We start from the raw sequence: 16,330 nt of genomic DNA, 5'->3' as shown, positions 1-16,330 counted from the left end.
CGGTCAGAGCTTGGTCGGGCTTGGGGGGGCGAGTTATCGGTCGGCTGGTGGTGAGGTGTTGTATTCTCTTCCCTTGTTATTTCCTTTATCATTATTATTATTGGTGGTAGCAGTAGTGATTTGTGTTATACCTTAGTTACTAAACTGTACTTATCTCAACCTGTGGGAGTTGCATTCTTTTAGATTCTCCTCTCCGTCCCTCTGGGAGTAGGGGCAGGGAAAGAAGAGGGGGAGTGAGTGAATGAGCCCTCTGCCTGGTTTTAAACCACGACAATCTGTCAGGGCTAAAGAGGTCTTTGAAAATTGAGATTTTAGAAAATGCTTAAAATACACTTTCCTTCTGAGAATTGCATCACTAGATTGAGGTCAATGGCGTAAGCCTAATTTTATCATTGGAAAGAGAGAACAAGTGGCTGCGCTCAATGACAGGTTCCAGAGAGCCAATGTCCTATCCATACAGAAGGCCTCAGAGCTCAGGTGGTGAAAAATTGTGCATGAGTTTTTCCTCTGTTACCCAGTCTAATAAATTCCTTCAAAGAGAATCTTCCAATTATGGAAATTGTTGGGTACCCTTGTATTAGTGCTAGAATACAAAATACCTGCTTCACTCAGGATCTGTGTCTTACAAAGTGCCTGGCAGAAAAATCTTACCTGCTTAAAGAAATGAATCATGTCATTAAGACTACAGCTGGGCTGAACAGAAATCATTAGATAGGCATTTGAGATTACATTATCATTCCTGAATATCGAAGTAGTTTCTGTGTTTGCCAGTGGCTCCAACTCACTGATGTTACCCACTTTAATCTGTCATAGCTTGACCTGCCATTTCTCTGCATCGGCTTCCCAAAATGATTGTAACGCTCTTGCATTTCTTTGATTCTGTCTGTGGGGCTGCATTTCTCTTTGGGAATGTTTTGGAGAGAAAAATGCCCACTGCAGGTTCAGGACTATAGAAACAGGAAACAAGTGCTTTGTCCTTTTTGATTCGTGTCCAGTACACTAGTTTTAACAGCAGGGATCCAAGAATAATCTTCTCAGTTGACCATGCAGCCAAAAACATCATGATCTCATTGCCAGTGGCCAGTGACATGTATATGGTTAGCTAATCAAAGGGGTTTCTTTGTTCTTGCATTGCATTTGTAGAAGATTGTGTGTGTTGCCTATCAACAGAGAGTCTGGACAAAGTGCACTGCATTTTTCCTGCAAACATTGCCAGTGCCTGAGAAGTCTTTCCCAAAACCACAAAGCTTTGGCTTTGTGTGTTCATTTTATCTTTCTGTTCTTATTTCTTTAATTTAATCGCGTGATGCAGGCAATACTCTTTAGTTCAGTTTCTTATTTGCTAAAGATTATTTCTTCATGTTTCTTATTTGCTTCTTACTCTGCTTAACTCAGCAGACCTCAGTTAACAAAAGATCAGCAAAGCTGGTCGGTCAGAAATCTAGTGAGAAAAAAGAAAACCCGTTCCCTTTGAAGCCAGAAATGGGGGAAAACATGCTATTTTGTTGAAGAAATACTTACATTCTGGGGGTTTCTAATGGAGTCAAGCTAATTGAAAGTCTAAATTCTTCGGACTGTGGGAGGTGGGTATATTTTGTGTCAGATCCCAGCAGGTAGTCCTTGGTGTTCCCCATAGCTTCTCTCAATTTCAATCTACTTTTAATAAGAACTCTTAAAAGAGAGAAAGAGGGGAAAGGCAGAGTTATAAATGCTCTGGAACCTTTCCTTCAGGACACACTTGTGCTACAGGTGTGACATCCATGCCCCAATCGTTGCTCCCAACAACAGATTTGATATGAAGTGAAGCAGCATGACAGAATTACCCTGCTTGTGCGGGTCCCTTGTGTTTGAGCATGTTCAAATCTCCTGGGGCAGAAGGAGCAGCTGAGCCAACCTTTCCTGTGCCCAGTGCGTGTGGAAGATGACACGTTGCCATTACTGCTTGTCCTTCCCTGGACATAGCCCTCTGTCTTCTCTTGTGTTAATTTGCAAATGGGCCTACAATGGCTGAAACTTCAGAAAAGTGACAAAACCCCCTCTCCCCCATATACCTAAAGAACCCTCTTAGTTTCCCAACCCATGCTTTGACAGAGCGCACCCAGCAACCAATGAATTTTCCTGGTGGTTTCAGGGAGCTGAACAAGTTTCTTCATTGCCCAGTGCATCAATAACTCTTTCAGCTGATGTGTAACTGTTCTGAAAACTTGTCTATAGACAGAAATGACATCAGTGTCTTTTCTCATTGTTCCCTCCTTTGTTTTCCACTCAAGATAGTGAACCTGAACTCCGTCCAGCAGGAAGCATCCCCATGGTTTCCCTGTGGGTCAGAGCAAGGAGCAGAGCGTATTGTATCTCCAAGCAACAGGAGCTTGGGACTATGGATAAAAATAAACCAAATGGATTTAATTTTGCTGATACTCTTTTGAAAGGGTCCCATTGAGGTTACCCATACACAGTATGGCTGCAGACACTGGGACAGAGAAACTATTTCCTTATCGCTGCTCCCAGTTTTGATACTCCCAGGCCCCAACACCAAATCTTCCCACCCCTCTTTGCCATCCCCACCGTAGTTTTCATCCACTCCTAGTTTGAAACTGCAAAGGGAGGGATTTGAGCGAAGACCTGGCTTGTCTAGGGGGGTCCTTGCCTTAATCAGACAGAGTGAGTTAAAATGTTTGCAGGGGCTGCATAGTCACAAGAATAGAGGTTTTTGTGGTGACCCATTGGTTGCTCCCTGGCAGCACAGCACCACCCCAGGCAGCGGGTCTGTCTTTTGAAGTGGGGTTAGTGATGTAGAAGCATGTCTTGGGGTAAACACACTGCTGTTATCTCACTCTGTACAAAATACATCATTCACTTAAAGACCATGCCCTGAATGGAGATCAGCACTGGAGCATCACATGACTGCAGTTTAATTTGTCTGGTGCTTTCATGGGTCTGTACAAAACCTGTTTGGGCTTCTGTATATATAATCCCATATAGAATGACTGGTTATAGCTGCAGAGATGCCCACAAATAGCCCTTTGGCTGTGGGGTGAGCGGGTGACTGGGCTCCCTGTGCCTATGCTTCATTCTCCCTGATGCTCACCCACATCTCCTGCCTGTCCAAGCCAATGCAGCCAGCAGTGCGGTGCACTGCAAGATGTGGCTGCAGGTAATGCAAGCCTGCTGGGAAACTTTCGTCTTACAGCTAAATGGACATTTAGCTATGCATTTTGTTAGAATTAAAATGTAAATGATATTAAAACCCTCTCCTTTTAAAGTTCAGAGACGCTTAAAAATTATCACAGTAATTAGGCAATAGTTTTGGTTATATATGAAACATGATCAAGTTTTATTGTTGGCGGAGCCCCCAGCAAGCCAGTCTGTGAATCTATCTGGTGTAGGGATATGGAGCTGGGTTTTTCATCTGAACAGGTCTGATGAGTGCCATGAGACAGTTTCCATGGTCATTAGCATGAAACAGAAACCTGTCTCTGCAGCTGGAGCTCAGAAGCTGCATCAGTGCTTGTGTGCTAGCCATGGGGCTCCTGGGCTGCACACCCCACCAAGGGGGAGCTGGGCAGCAGAGTGCTGCTGGTTACAGCAGGCAGGGAACCCCCTGGAGCCACAGTGCTGGGGCAGGGTCAGCCCCCATGGCCGGGCAGAGGAGTCTTGCTGGTCCTTGCTAACAAGGAAAACAAGCTGAGGTGCAGGGATTCAGAGCCCAGGAAGGAAAATCACTGCATTTTAACTAGCAGGAAAATCTCCTCATCAGTAAAATGGTCTGGAAGGAGCTGGGTATTAGCATGCTCACACTGTCTTCCCACGTATCATACTCCCTTCTAAGTATCCTTCATCCTTTATACTTGTGCTTTCCACTCAGGACATGGACTTGTTTCCTTGCTGCCTTGTCACTGCTGCATCCCTGACAGCTTCCCCTGCCTGCATCTCATCCCCCACAGCAGTTATAACCCATGTGCACCAGGTACCTGAGCAGCAAGAAGTGATGCTGTGAGAGGGTGTTCAGGGAAGCGAGGAGTACTTCCAGCCTCGCTGCAGTCAGCATGCAGGAGTGTTTATTCCTGCCAGCAGATCCCATGTGCCTTACTTCCCGCCCTCCGGAAACATTCCCCCAGACTTGTGTTATCAACCCAATTAACATTTCAAAATTCCCAGCTTGCAGGTGCTGGTTTCAGAAGAGCTAATGGCAGTCTTGTACAGTGTTGAGTAATCCAGTTGGCATCAGTTTGTTCCTAATCCCCTATTCAAGCTGTAAATCAAAGTATTTTTATTTTCTCTTCAGTATTGTGTGCAAAGTAAATAATCCTGAACAGCACAGGCTACATTGAAGATAATGATGCCAACATTAGTTTGTTTTTTTCTCTTCTACGTGCTGGGAATTCACAGTTGCTTTATGCACAGTTTCTCCTTCCACAGCTTGTGTTTAGCTGTCTGGGTTAGCTGGTACTGCTATGGCTGCCAAGGGGACCCTGGAGTGAGAGCTGCCCTAAATTTCAAGCCCAGGTCTCACTGCCCACCTTCCACAAGCATCAGAAACCCATCTCTGTCAGGATGAAGAGATGACTCATCTTGTAAAAGGAAGTAAATGAAAGTTTGACTTGCAAAAGCACTTGAAAGTGTTTTTAAGTGTGTCTGCAGCCTGTGAGCATTAGAGGTGGCTTTCCCTGGAAGTGTCTGCACAGGCTTGTTGCGATCCTTTGCTTGCAATGATCCTGACATCATTTCACAAGTGCGGATGTGGCTAATGCAGCCATGCGGCAGTGCAGTGTCGGGGCACAAGCTGGCATAGCCACAACCCTACTACATACCCCGTGTCTGGGGGGGGAGCTGGGGCAGACCCTTGGGGGCCCTGAGCTGCTGCAGTGGCAGCAGGATGGTGCTGGAGGCAGTGTGGTTAATGCTGGTTTAGGGAGAACTGGTTGCTGGTACAGTCATACACAGGCACTCACTCTGCCAGCATGGACCATTGCCTGTCCTCCAGCAATCTTCCACCCCTGGGCTGGTTAATCCCAGAGAGCTTCTTTTCAGGATAGAGCCTCCATTGCTGGTGTGCTTCATACACCACACAACTCAGCTGCCTTCTGTTTTACCTCACCTGTGAACTGAAATCCCCCATAGCACCAGGTAACATGTCTTTATCTTCCCCCTTCCTGTGACCCTTCCCAACTCTTTTCTTTGAAGGATGCCGGGCAGCATTGGCCAGTGCTGTAAAAACAGACTCTAGTTGTTGTCTGGGGCTTCTGGGTCGGGAGTGGAGCTCTGTGCAAGTGCACTGGCAAGCAAGTTAGGCTCTAGGCTCAGTTTTGGCTGGGAGTGAAGCCCACTGAAGTCAATGGGAATCTTCCTGTTGATGTAATGGACTTTGGAGCAGACCTGGGCTTCAGTGTTCTTCAGAGCAGTGGTTCCACCGTGAACCTCTGACACTGTGTGAATAATAGAAGATTATTTCTGTATATCTGTTCCAAAGCCCGTGGCCTGTGTCGGCAGTCAGTGCTCCCAAATGCGTGGGGCTGAGACGGGCAGCCTGAAATGATGGAACAAAATTAATAGCACAAGCTTCACATGGCCAAGGGGAGTCATTCCATTCATCCAACTTGATATAAAGAAAGAGTTGCTCATCAGTGGCATTTCTGATCCCAAGGAAAGGGAGGCTTTGACGGGATCAGTTGCTGCTTGTCTAAGAAATGATAGGATTTTATACAAAATACTGTTATGTTTTTCCAGAGAGGAATCATAGAATAGTTAGGGTTGGAAAGGACCTTAAGATCATCAAGTTCCAACCCCCCTGCTATGGGCAGGGACACCTCACCCTAAACCATCTCACCCAAGGCGCTGTCCAACCTGGCCTTGAAGACTGCCAGGGATGGGGCATTCACAACGTCCCTGGGCAACCCATTCCAGTGCCTCACCACCCTCACAGTAAAGAACTTCTTCCTTGTATCCAATCTAAACTTCCCCTGTTTAAGTTTTAACCCATTACCCCTTGTCCTATCACTGCAGTCCCCAGTGAAGAGTCCCTCCCCAGGATCCTTATAGGCCCCCCTCAGATACTGGAAGGCTGCTATGAGGTCTCCACGCAGCCTTCTCTTCTGAGTACCCCCAACTTTCTCAACCTATCTTCATACCGGAGGTGCTCCAGTCCCCTGATCATCCTCGTGGCCCTTCTCTGGACTTGTTCCAGCAGATCCATGTCCTTTTTATGTTGAGGACACTAGAACTGCACACAATACTCCAGGTGAGGTTTCACAAGGGCAGAGTAGAGGGGCAGGATCAGCTCCTTCGACCTGCTGGTCACGCTCCTTTTGATGCAGCCCAGGATACGGTTGTCTTTCTGGGCTGCAAGTGCACACTGAAGCTGGCTCATGTTCATTTTCTCATCAACCAACACCCCCGAGTCCTTCTCCACAGGGCTGCTCTGAATCTCTTCTCTGCCCAACCTGTAGCTGTGCCTGGGATTGCTCCGACCCAGCTGTAGGACCTTGCACTTGGCATGGTTAAACTTCATGAGGCTGGCATCAGCCCACCTCACAAGCGTGTCAAGGTCCCCTGGATGGCTCGTGGATGTTACTTTTCTGTTATTGTACCATTTAATATCACTTTTCTCTAGCAAAAGAGACAATTGTACTTTCATCTATACCTACCACAAAACAGCGACTACTTAGGGATGCACAGGGGACATTTGCCAATTCCCATTGCTCTGGCCTTGTGGAGAGGTAAGGCTAACACTGGCCCCCACATTCTTTGCCAAGGTGCCCTGAAGGCACACACAGAGTGGGGTCAGGTACACAGTTTCTGCCCTGAAACACTTCTCCAGTGAGGGTGTTCACTAACTGGGAAGACCCTGAGGTAGGGTCTGTAAATTCACACTTAATGCCTATGTTTCTTTTTCTTTGGTAGTGTTTTCTGTGGTTTCCATAAAGCATCTTCCTTAGGTTCCCCCCACCATTTTCTGTCTTAGGTTCCCCCCTGCTATTTTCTTTCAGGATATTTTTTTTTTTGCACTATGCTTTTCCATAATGTACAAAACTTTTTAAAGACTTTCTCTTATGGATGCTCATAGACTCTTATTTCTACTCATGGAAGTGAAGCTTTGTCATGCCTACAGTAGTGGTTTGGGAGGACGATATTAATACACTGATATTTTGCACATGTTAGATCTGTTTCGGTGGTGGTGGAAGCACAATGCAGGGAAGGGACTCAGCCCTGCAGACTGCAGACTTACTGGGGCAGCTGAAGCTTAGCACAGGGCTGTAATCTCACTGTTACGGACATCTGCTTTTTACTGCAGTTTGCTCAATGGGAAGCGTGGTTTGGGTTCCAGGTCTGTGCAGGCAGCCAAGTATTGCCTGTGGTTTCAGTGTGAGCTACTTACATGCTACTGCCGCCCAAGCAGTGGAGAGGACACTAAGTACACAGCATCCTCATCAGTAAATCAAAGCTTTAGTACTGGACTAGGTGTATATTAACTCTCATATGTAAAGACATGGCTGGAAGCAATGGGTGATGGAGGTTTGATCATTACAAGGCATGTTGCCAAGCAATGGCTGCTACCCATGGGCATGTCTGCTTCTTATGAGCTGGGGAGAGCAAGAGTTTATTTGAACCTGTGGCATGTCCTTACTCTCCATTTTGCTAGCCCAGGACTTTGCATGGCTGTCATAAACTCTGACACATTACTCCCAGATGCATTATCAAGCAGAATTACAATGGATTTGGGTTGGGATATCTATGAAAGAAAGCTGTGATACTAAAGTGTTTATATGAAATATGCAGCTTTCAAAATTAGCCCTAAGACCTCTGTATGTAATAAGGCAAAATAGTGTTAATTATTTTATTTGTGCCAATCTAAAAAACAAACAAAGGAACCTTTCAGGCCAGATGCTGCCATTGCCAAATATTCATTTCAGTTAGACTTTGCTATGTTTACATTTCCAGATAATAAAATGCTTTGGTTTATGGACTGCCAGAAGATAGGAAGCTGAGATTACAGTCTCGCATTTGATTAGGTTTGTCATAAAGGTAATCATGATACAATAACTATTTAATCAATTCTTAATTCGTATATTTTAGAGAGGTTCAGGCTTTTTTTTCAGCCTTAAGTCTTCTCTTTTCTTTGTAATGTGTCAGGGTATGTGGTTGCTATTGAATCTTTTCATTAGTTTGATGGAGGGTGAAGATGAGTAGTTCTGTTTTTAAGGAGCTTGTTCAAGAATGACAGTGACACAAAAGACAACAGTCTGCTTTGTTTTCCACCTTCTGGAGATGCCTTTTGTAGAAAGTAGAGATAAAATGATATTGTCAGGATATAAACTCAGTGTGCAGGGACTACATTTGTAATGAACACCTCTTCCCCTCTGCAGCCACCATCTGTCCAGACAGACTCCTCTGTCCATTCACTGATGTGTGAGACACTGAGTATTCTGTTTTCATCTTTCCAGCTTGTTTTTGATAAACGTGGCTGCAACAGCTTTTGAAAGAACTTTTTGTGGTTTGTCTGGGGTATTTATGTTGCCTTCATTATCCCAGTATCTCATCATTTCATTGTCTGCACCCACTACTTCACAGTGTACATGTAAGTGCCATTATCCCCACTTCACGGAAAACAAACTCAAGGATGGAATGACAAAAACATTGGTAAAGCACTTTAGGAGCCAGTCCCACAAAAGGACAAGTCAGATCCTGTCTTCCTCCTTGGTCCATCCTGTTTTTCCCTTTACTAAGGCTATCCAGGTGGCAGTGGCTTGTGCTGATAAGATTCAGGCTGTCCACTCAAACCACCCTTAGCAGGATGCCTACACGTCCCACTTGCCAGCATGGCCTGTGTGTTTAGAGCTCCTTCAGGAAGACTCCTGCATCCATCAGGTTTGCTAAAGCCAAGCAGATGTGCCTGTGAGATCCGGTGAGAGGTAAGCCTTGCATATGTGTGTGTAAGCATCTGTGTGAAGATCTGCTTCCACGAGTAAAGCATAGCCAGAGTTTCACTTGTAGCACCACTCGAAGGGTGTTTCACACTCCTTACTGAAAACATCTTGCATCTGCCAAAACTTGAGAGGGACTTTTTATAGCTGTATCACAAGACCTTGGAAAAATCATATTGCTAGAGCCACTTCAGCAAAATAACAGATTGATTGTGTGTGTATATTGGAGAGCTGCATATGGTAGGCATGTCAGAGAGTGAGAAGCCACAAATTAATGCCACTCCATAATATAGTGCTTCCTAATACTATTTTTCTGATCTTTCTGGCAGTAAATATTTGAAACTTTCATGCAGTATTAAACTTGTGACTCTCAAACCCCATTTATTATTATTGTGTATTTAGGGCTTCATTCAATTGCCAGTAAAGAGGAGGACAGAATTTCCACTTCCTTTATTATGCCTGTTCCAGCCCTCAAAGTGAACGTTGTCTGTTGAGAGTAGAATAGATACTAATTTGGTCCCATAAAACCACAGATTGTTTCAACTTTCCACGAAATTCTGAATGAATAGAGGATCAGATCCCATGATGCTGCTTTCAGACTCAGTGGTGATATGAAAGAGGGGCTTGTCCAGCCGGCTGTATAGCCATGCCACTCTTTTGTTGCCCATAGTACACATGTTCAGCTCCTTTTTACTCTCTTTTTATTTTAATGCTCTGCAACGGGGCTGCACAAAGCTGGATTGGCTTTTAAAACACCACTTCAATTTGCAGCTATATGTGCCCAGTTTTCTTTTGTGCTGCCTGCGGAACAAGGAGCCTGTGTGGTATCTGACACCGGGCTTTTTGCAGTGATTTATTAACTGTGTCAGAATAGCTGTTGTGAATGCTGGGAAGCTCTTGCATATTGTGACAGTTGATATTGATTATGACAGTTTGTAGACTCTAGTGCGTTGTCAGACAGTGGATTGCATTTTGTCTTCTTACTATACATACCATGGGCTATAGATCATAGTGTTTTCTTCAGAAAAGGACCCATTGTCCGGTGTTCTTGCTGGTATGAGGGAGCTTCTGTAGTGTATTGTGCAACAAATAGCAAAATAGTTCAGGCACCCTATAGGACAGGCAGGCAAATGTCAATTGCTTTAGGAAAGAAAAAGTGAATAGTTTGTTCTGCTGCTGGCCTTTCAGGGGAATGAGCCATGCAGTTGACAGAAGTGGGTAAACTAGTCTGAGGATGTCAGTTATGAAAATACAGCACATCCTGTGTTGTCTGCTGGCCAGAAATCCACAGGCAGTGCAGGAGGAGGAGGTTGCATTGAAGATTTTGGCTACATACCATGTTTAAAGGTTGCTTTGGGTCTTGCTGAAGGCTGAAGCTACACATTCCTAGAATGAGTCTGAGGAAGAGGAGATAGAAGATTTCTGCACACTTGGGAGAAAGTAAAAGCTGGCGCATGAGCTTCTGTGAGGGGCACACCAAACAGAACCCTCCAGATAACAGCCTCTCCTGACTGTTTGGTTTTAGCCAGGCAGCAGTAAAGTAGCACGCAGGAGAAAGGGTTTTCCTATTTGCCTGAAAGCTGCTTCAGAGTGGAAAAAGTCAACAGCTGAACTTTTACAGGCAACCTGATCAGGAGGAGACAGTCAGAAGCCTTTTGGTTAGTTATGCCACTGTAATTTACTACACTGCTACTATGTATTGGATGAAAAACCTTCCAACAATACATTTCTCTTTAAAACAAAGCAGCACTTGAGGTGTAGTGGTGACAGCGAATAGGAAAGGAGCCATTCTGATTTTTCTGTTCTTGAAAGGCCTTTTATAAGAGACCATAATGGTCAGAAACTTACACTTTGAGGTAGTAAACCTTAGGCAAATTACCATGGTATTAGAATTTTGATCTCACACTGGGTTTAGATTGATTCAAATGCAATTTCTGCTGTGATTTTACATCGATGTGATGCAGAATCATTTCTGCATGTACCGTATGGTTTAATTGAAATATATGTAGTATTAGGTTACTTTTGAAATTACTATTTCTGGGATACTTTGGACCAAGCCTAAGGCACTGAGCTGGGACCTGGGGGAGCTGAAATCCGTTCTTAGCCGCACAGTGGGCCTGATATTGCCCACTCAAACCCGTTCATCTCTCTCATGAGATGAACTCACCCCTATTTCTAGTTGTATATTTACAGTACAAGAACTTTGAGAAGCAACATTTCCTGTCAGAAGCCACTTTTGAACTCTTCTGGGTTTTTTCGATGCTGCTGTAACACTAATCATATTTTCTGTAATGCGATCTGTATTTAATGAGTCCTTAGTGTTAGCAAGGAGACAGAATTAAACTAAGTGGTTTGGTTTCAGTGATGATGCAACTTCTCATTCCTTGCTCGCGTTTGAATTTGGATTAATTATAACACTTACTGTGTCATAATTATGATTCATAATCATAGAACACTCTAGAGTTTGTACATTCACAGCACTACTGTAAGCCTCAGGGTGTACTGAGATTTTACAGTGGCATCTCTCAGTCCAGTGTTGGGTGTTAGCGCTATATTTATATACTTCCAGGTTTTATTGCAGAACATCCACAGCTGTATCAGAAATTCTTTAAAGGAAGGATAAAATGTAAAAGTTTTTAAATGTCTGCTTTCCACTACAGCATTTTCAATTTGATGCTCCCCCCCCCCAAGTATTTTGAAGAAGTTAGGTGTGAGGAATGACAAAGTTCAGGTGTTCAAATAGAATCATAGAATCAATTAGGTAGGAAAAGACCTTTAAGATCAAGTCCAGCCTTTACCTCAGGACTGCCAAGTCCCTTGTTTCCTTAGGTGGCTTTTACCTCAAGCCTTCGTCACCATTCTCTGTGCCTAATTTTGGCTCCTTAAGCCTGAGCCCACACCTGGAGAAGATAATTTTGTTGTACTGTCTCTGACTGTTATCTTTCTTTCTTCCCTTCAGATGGTGTCCACAGTGTCACAGCAGTCTGCACCCTTCGTGTCACCATCATCACAGATGACATGCTCACCAACAGCATCACGGTGAGGCTGGAGAACATGTCCCAGGAGAGGTTCCTTTCTCCCCTCCTATCCTTGTTTGTGGAAGGGGTGGCAACAGTGCTCTCCACCGCCAAGGACGGCATCTTTGTTTTCAACATCCAGAATGACACGGATGTCAGCTCCAATATCCTGAATGTGACCTTCTCTGCTTTGCTCCCTGGTGGCATTCGAAACAAGTTCTTCCCCTCTGAGGACCTGCAGGAGCAGATCTACCTCAACAGGACCCTACTGACCATGATCTCCACGCAGAGGGTGCTGCCCTTCGATGACAACATCTGCTTGCGTGAGCCCTGTGAAAACTACATGAAGTGTGTCTCTGTCCTCAAGTTTGACAGCTCAGCCCCATTCATCAGCTCCAACACCGTCCTGTTCCGACCCATCCACCCCATCAACGGTCTGCGGTGCCGGTGTCCTGCAGGTTTCACGGGTGACTACTGCGAGACAGAGATTGACCTCTGCTATTCCAACCCTTGTGGAAGCAACGGGCTGTGCCGGAGCCGCGAAGGGGGCTACACTTGTGAATGCTATGAGGACTACACTGGTATGTGTTTATCTTATCTTTGACCCATGATTTATACATTAGACCATCAGCCAGGCCAGCTTTGTGTCAAGCTGAAATTGCTGACATTCTTAGTCAAAGGGAGAAAAACTCCTGGTGCTGCCTTCTAGTCAGGAAAAGGCTTGTGAGTGTCACACATCACTTGGGGTAAGTCACTTATCTCTGTGCATTGATGGTGGTAGGAATGGTGACTTGCTCCAGCTCATGCAGGGGGACCACAGCTGCTGAAGTAATTTGCATGGTGTGAATTTCTGCTCACAATGCTTTATGCAAACGTATTTCCTCTGTCTGGAAGGAAGAAGGTGGGGCACATTCCCCTGGTTCATGGTTTTGCTTGTTAATGCCTTCCTGGCCCCTTAGCATGTGGTGGTGCACAAGAGCATGAGGCTGGTTCACGGACCCAAGAAACTGCAGTAATACACGTGTGGGAAACCCTGCAAGTCAGCTCCAGTTTGTAAATGTCCAGATAAACTCCAGAAGGATGTAGCTGCTTCCAGGCCTGGCTCCAGCAGCCTGCTGAGGAATGTACTTTGCCTCATCATGGACTTGAGAGCTAATAAAGATCAAAGTACTGCTTCTCAAATACTCTGGAGAAGTTAGGAAGGAATATTAGCTGAATGTTTTCTGGTGCTTCAGTAAGTCAGTGAGATTATTTATGTATTTGAGATTGCACACGCACTGAAGCGTTCTGCACTGACGTGCTGCCGCCTGTAATTTACACTGACGGCTCAGCAATGTCTGCTGTGACCCCAGCAAAGGAGGGGTGAAGCAGAGGGGGCTGTTCCCAACACTGCCTCTCACTGCTGAAGTTATAAAACATTGAATTATTTAAGTCTCCATGTAAAAGAAGTCTGGATGATGTGGATGCCTACTGGGTTGGGTCCAGCCTCTAGACAGAAGGGGTTTCCTTCGTTTTCTAGGGCTTTTGACTCAGGGCTGTAATTAAGTGTGGTGGAAGGAGTCAGCAGTCAGTGAGTAGGGACATGGCAGCAGCAAGTGAAATGGGCTTTCCCCAGCAAGGGGGACAGGAGATGCTCCCTGAGATTAGAGGGGGCTTAGGGCAGCAAAACCTTCGTAAGAAGATGCTGACAAGCTGACCTATGAAACTCTGAATGGAGCTGTGAGGCAGCTGGAATATTTGGTCCTTATTGAGGAGTGATTTTCCTGCCAGGCTTTTCATGAATGACTTCCATAGTGAAACAGATTAAGTAAGTCCTTTATTCATTACGTACGGCTGATATAAAATACATGAAGTACTGGGCATCACAAAATAGATTGTAAGACCAGTTGATTTCATTTAACATGTTTACGTACTATTATACTGCAACTAGGAATGCTCATAAGTAGCAAGTTTCATTAAGCAAAGATATGCATATAAATAGAGTTCATTCATCCATGTCTTAGGCTTTGGAATTGCATGCATTTCTACATCATATTTCGAGAAGTCTCTTGCTAGAAATCATCAAGAAAAAAAAGCTAAATATACTTTCAAAATGAAAGAGAAAAATTTTATATTAAAAATTAATGAGCATACTTAATAATTAATGTTGTAGTCAGAACAGACACCGTACATATTTAGAGGAAAGGCATCTTATTATTCATACGCAAATATTTGATCTGTAACTGTATTTTCAGTGCATACATGTTTATTAGATGTCCTGCTGCCAGGATATTAAATCAGAATCGATCACTGTGTGAGCACTGCTTGTAGCCTTGCCATCATTCGGTTTCAGAGTTAACTACAGTTCAGTGGAGAACTTTATTCTGTGGAAGGGCAGTTCAGGTCATGATTGCAGTCAGGTTGTCCAGGGCAAAACATACCCAACCGTGATCAAAAATGCTCTGGAATCCTTTATCCTGTAAAGTAATACAAATATTATTTCATATTTCTGGTTTATTGCTGAATGAATACAGTAGAAATTTTGTACCTACTCTGTGATTGGTTTATGTTATATTAGTGCCTTTAGGCTCCATGTTGCATGACAATGGTTTTTTCCATCAAACCTGACACACTTACTCACATCTGGTGGTCATTAGTTGGTTGATTTTCAACCCCGTTACAGAACAAGGTGGAAAATGTTATCAACAAGTAATCTGTTACCAAAAATACTTCTTGAAGATGCATTATTGAACCCTTACAAGAACTGTTATTTTAGCGATTTTTGTCCTTACTTCAAACATGTTCATATCCATTTGCAAGTTCAGTTTATATCTGTTAATCATAATACTGTTTTCCACTTGTATATACATATTTATTGTTTACAACGATCCAGATTTTATATCTATTTAATATTAAAACAGTATAGGTTGGTTTCAGTAGCAGCACTGTGTATTGGCTCATGGAATGCAGCTATTGTAAATCAGCATGAACAGAAAATTGCTAGGCTGAAAGTTGGGAGATTCTGGTATTGTTACCATGGTATTAACTCAGTAGTAACATACCAGTATGAGGTACTCATGAATATTTGAATTCATTGTAAAAGATGAAGTATGAATGGTAACAGTCAATGAAATGCAGCCTGCTCTGGGAGCTCTTATGTTTCCATTTCTCAATTAAGAGCCTACGTAGAAAAATAATTACAAGAAAATACAAAGATCTGTCATCTGTTTGGGGAGATACACTGCAATTCGATGACAAATCAGTACACAATCGTAGCCCTGTACTGGATCTATCCAACTGGTCACCTGTTAAAAATATAGCATTTATTTCCTGTGGAAGATAATTACATCCTATCTTATTTGGATGGAATTTCCCCCTGTTTTTCCATTCCACTTTGAAGCCCTCCATTTTTTTTTTGTGTAATTATTAGTCATTTATACATGATGAAAGTTTCTCTGTCTTCAGGAATCTTCTGTTACGGGCACAAAGGTAAACTGAGATTCTGCAAGATATTTCTGAAACCTGATTACTGGCTAGTTTGGGGTGATTTGGTATTAGCTTCCTGTGATGTGAGGAGGTGAGTGAAGAAGGACATATATTTTTAATCATGTTTTTTCAGAATAGCAACCCCTTTAACTTCTTTCTTTATACACAAATTAGTATAGAGAAGTGAACAATGTGCCATGGATGGCAGGGAGCTATGTGCATGGCTAAAGGGTTAAAGGATTTAATTTACACTAAGCAACCAAACATAATGGACACTTTGGAAAGCCTGTGTAATTTTTCCAGCTTTATTTCTTGTATCTTTGAGTGCTGCAGAATAGTGCAGCTTCACTATTGGTGAAGGCCTGGCCAGAGGTAGAATTGTCAGTCCTCCCCAGGGGCAAATCCCTGAAGACCAAATGCGTCACGTCATCCACACTGGTTTTGGAGGCATGGTTGCCACAGTGGTTCCTGAACGAGCTGTACTTCCAGCCCGATCCTTGTGCCTTCTATAGAGTGTGCCACTGTGGCATAAATCACCAGCTTTTTTGGGTGTGAATTACCACGATTCCTGCCCTGCCATGAGTGGGTGTCTCCTGCCATTGCCTCCCGTGGCTCCCACCACCCTTCAATGACCACAGTCCTGCTCAGCAGCCACTGTGACCATTCTCCTCTACATTGTGCTCCCAAAAAGTGAAATGCAGTTGGCACAGAACAAAAAGCCAAACAAAACAACCGCTGACATAAAGGAGAGATTTAATGTTCCCACAGTTCTCCCTAGTGTATGGCATTCTCTGTGCCTCCTTCTCTATGCAAACCCTAGGAAGGAGCAATTTCTAGGGAAAAAGATCATCAGAGAATTTCCCATATCCTCTGCATCTCTCCTTGGATTTCACTTCAGAGAGGGGAGAAATCTTAAGTGGTTGTAAA

General features: G+C 43.9%; 1 protein-coding gene across 7 annotated transcripts in view; it reads left to right on the top strand.

Annotated features, from left to right (window-relative positions):
- The window catches only part of CELSR1 (cadherin EGF LAG seven-pass G-type receptor 1), a 164,860-nt gene that overhangs the window by 55,545 nt on the left and 92,985 nt on the right, over window positions 1-16,330 (top strand). For all 7 annotated transcript variants that reach the window (XM_062638350.1, XM_062638346.1, XM_062638343.1 and 4 more), the window contains exon 2: window positions 11,881-12,519. In XM_062638350.1, coding sequence (XP_062494334.1) covers window positions 11,881-12,519 — 639 coding nt within the window. The remainder of the gene's footprint in view (window positions 1-11,880; window positions 12,520-16,330) is intronic.

Source organism: Pezoporus occidentalis, unplaced genomic scaffold (assembly GCF_034315485.1).
Source record: "Pezoporus occidentalis ecotype Australia unplaced genomic scaffold, CSIRO_AGI_Poc_V1 ctg56, whole genome shotgun sequence".
Lineage (NCBI taxonomy): Eukaryota > Metazoa > Chordata > Aves > Psittaciformes > Psittacidae > Pezoporus > Pezoporus occidentalis.
The sequence above is the reverse complement of the archived record's forward strand: the minus strand, read 5'-3'. Positions and strand labels throughout refer to the sequence as shown.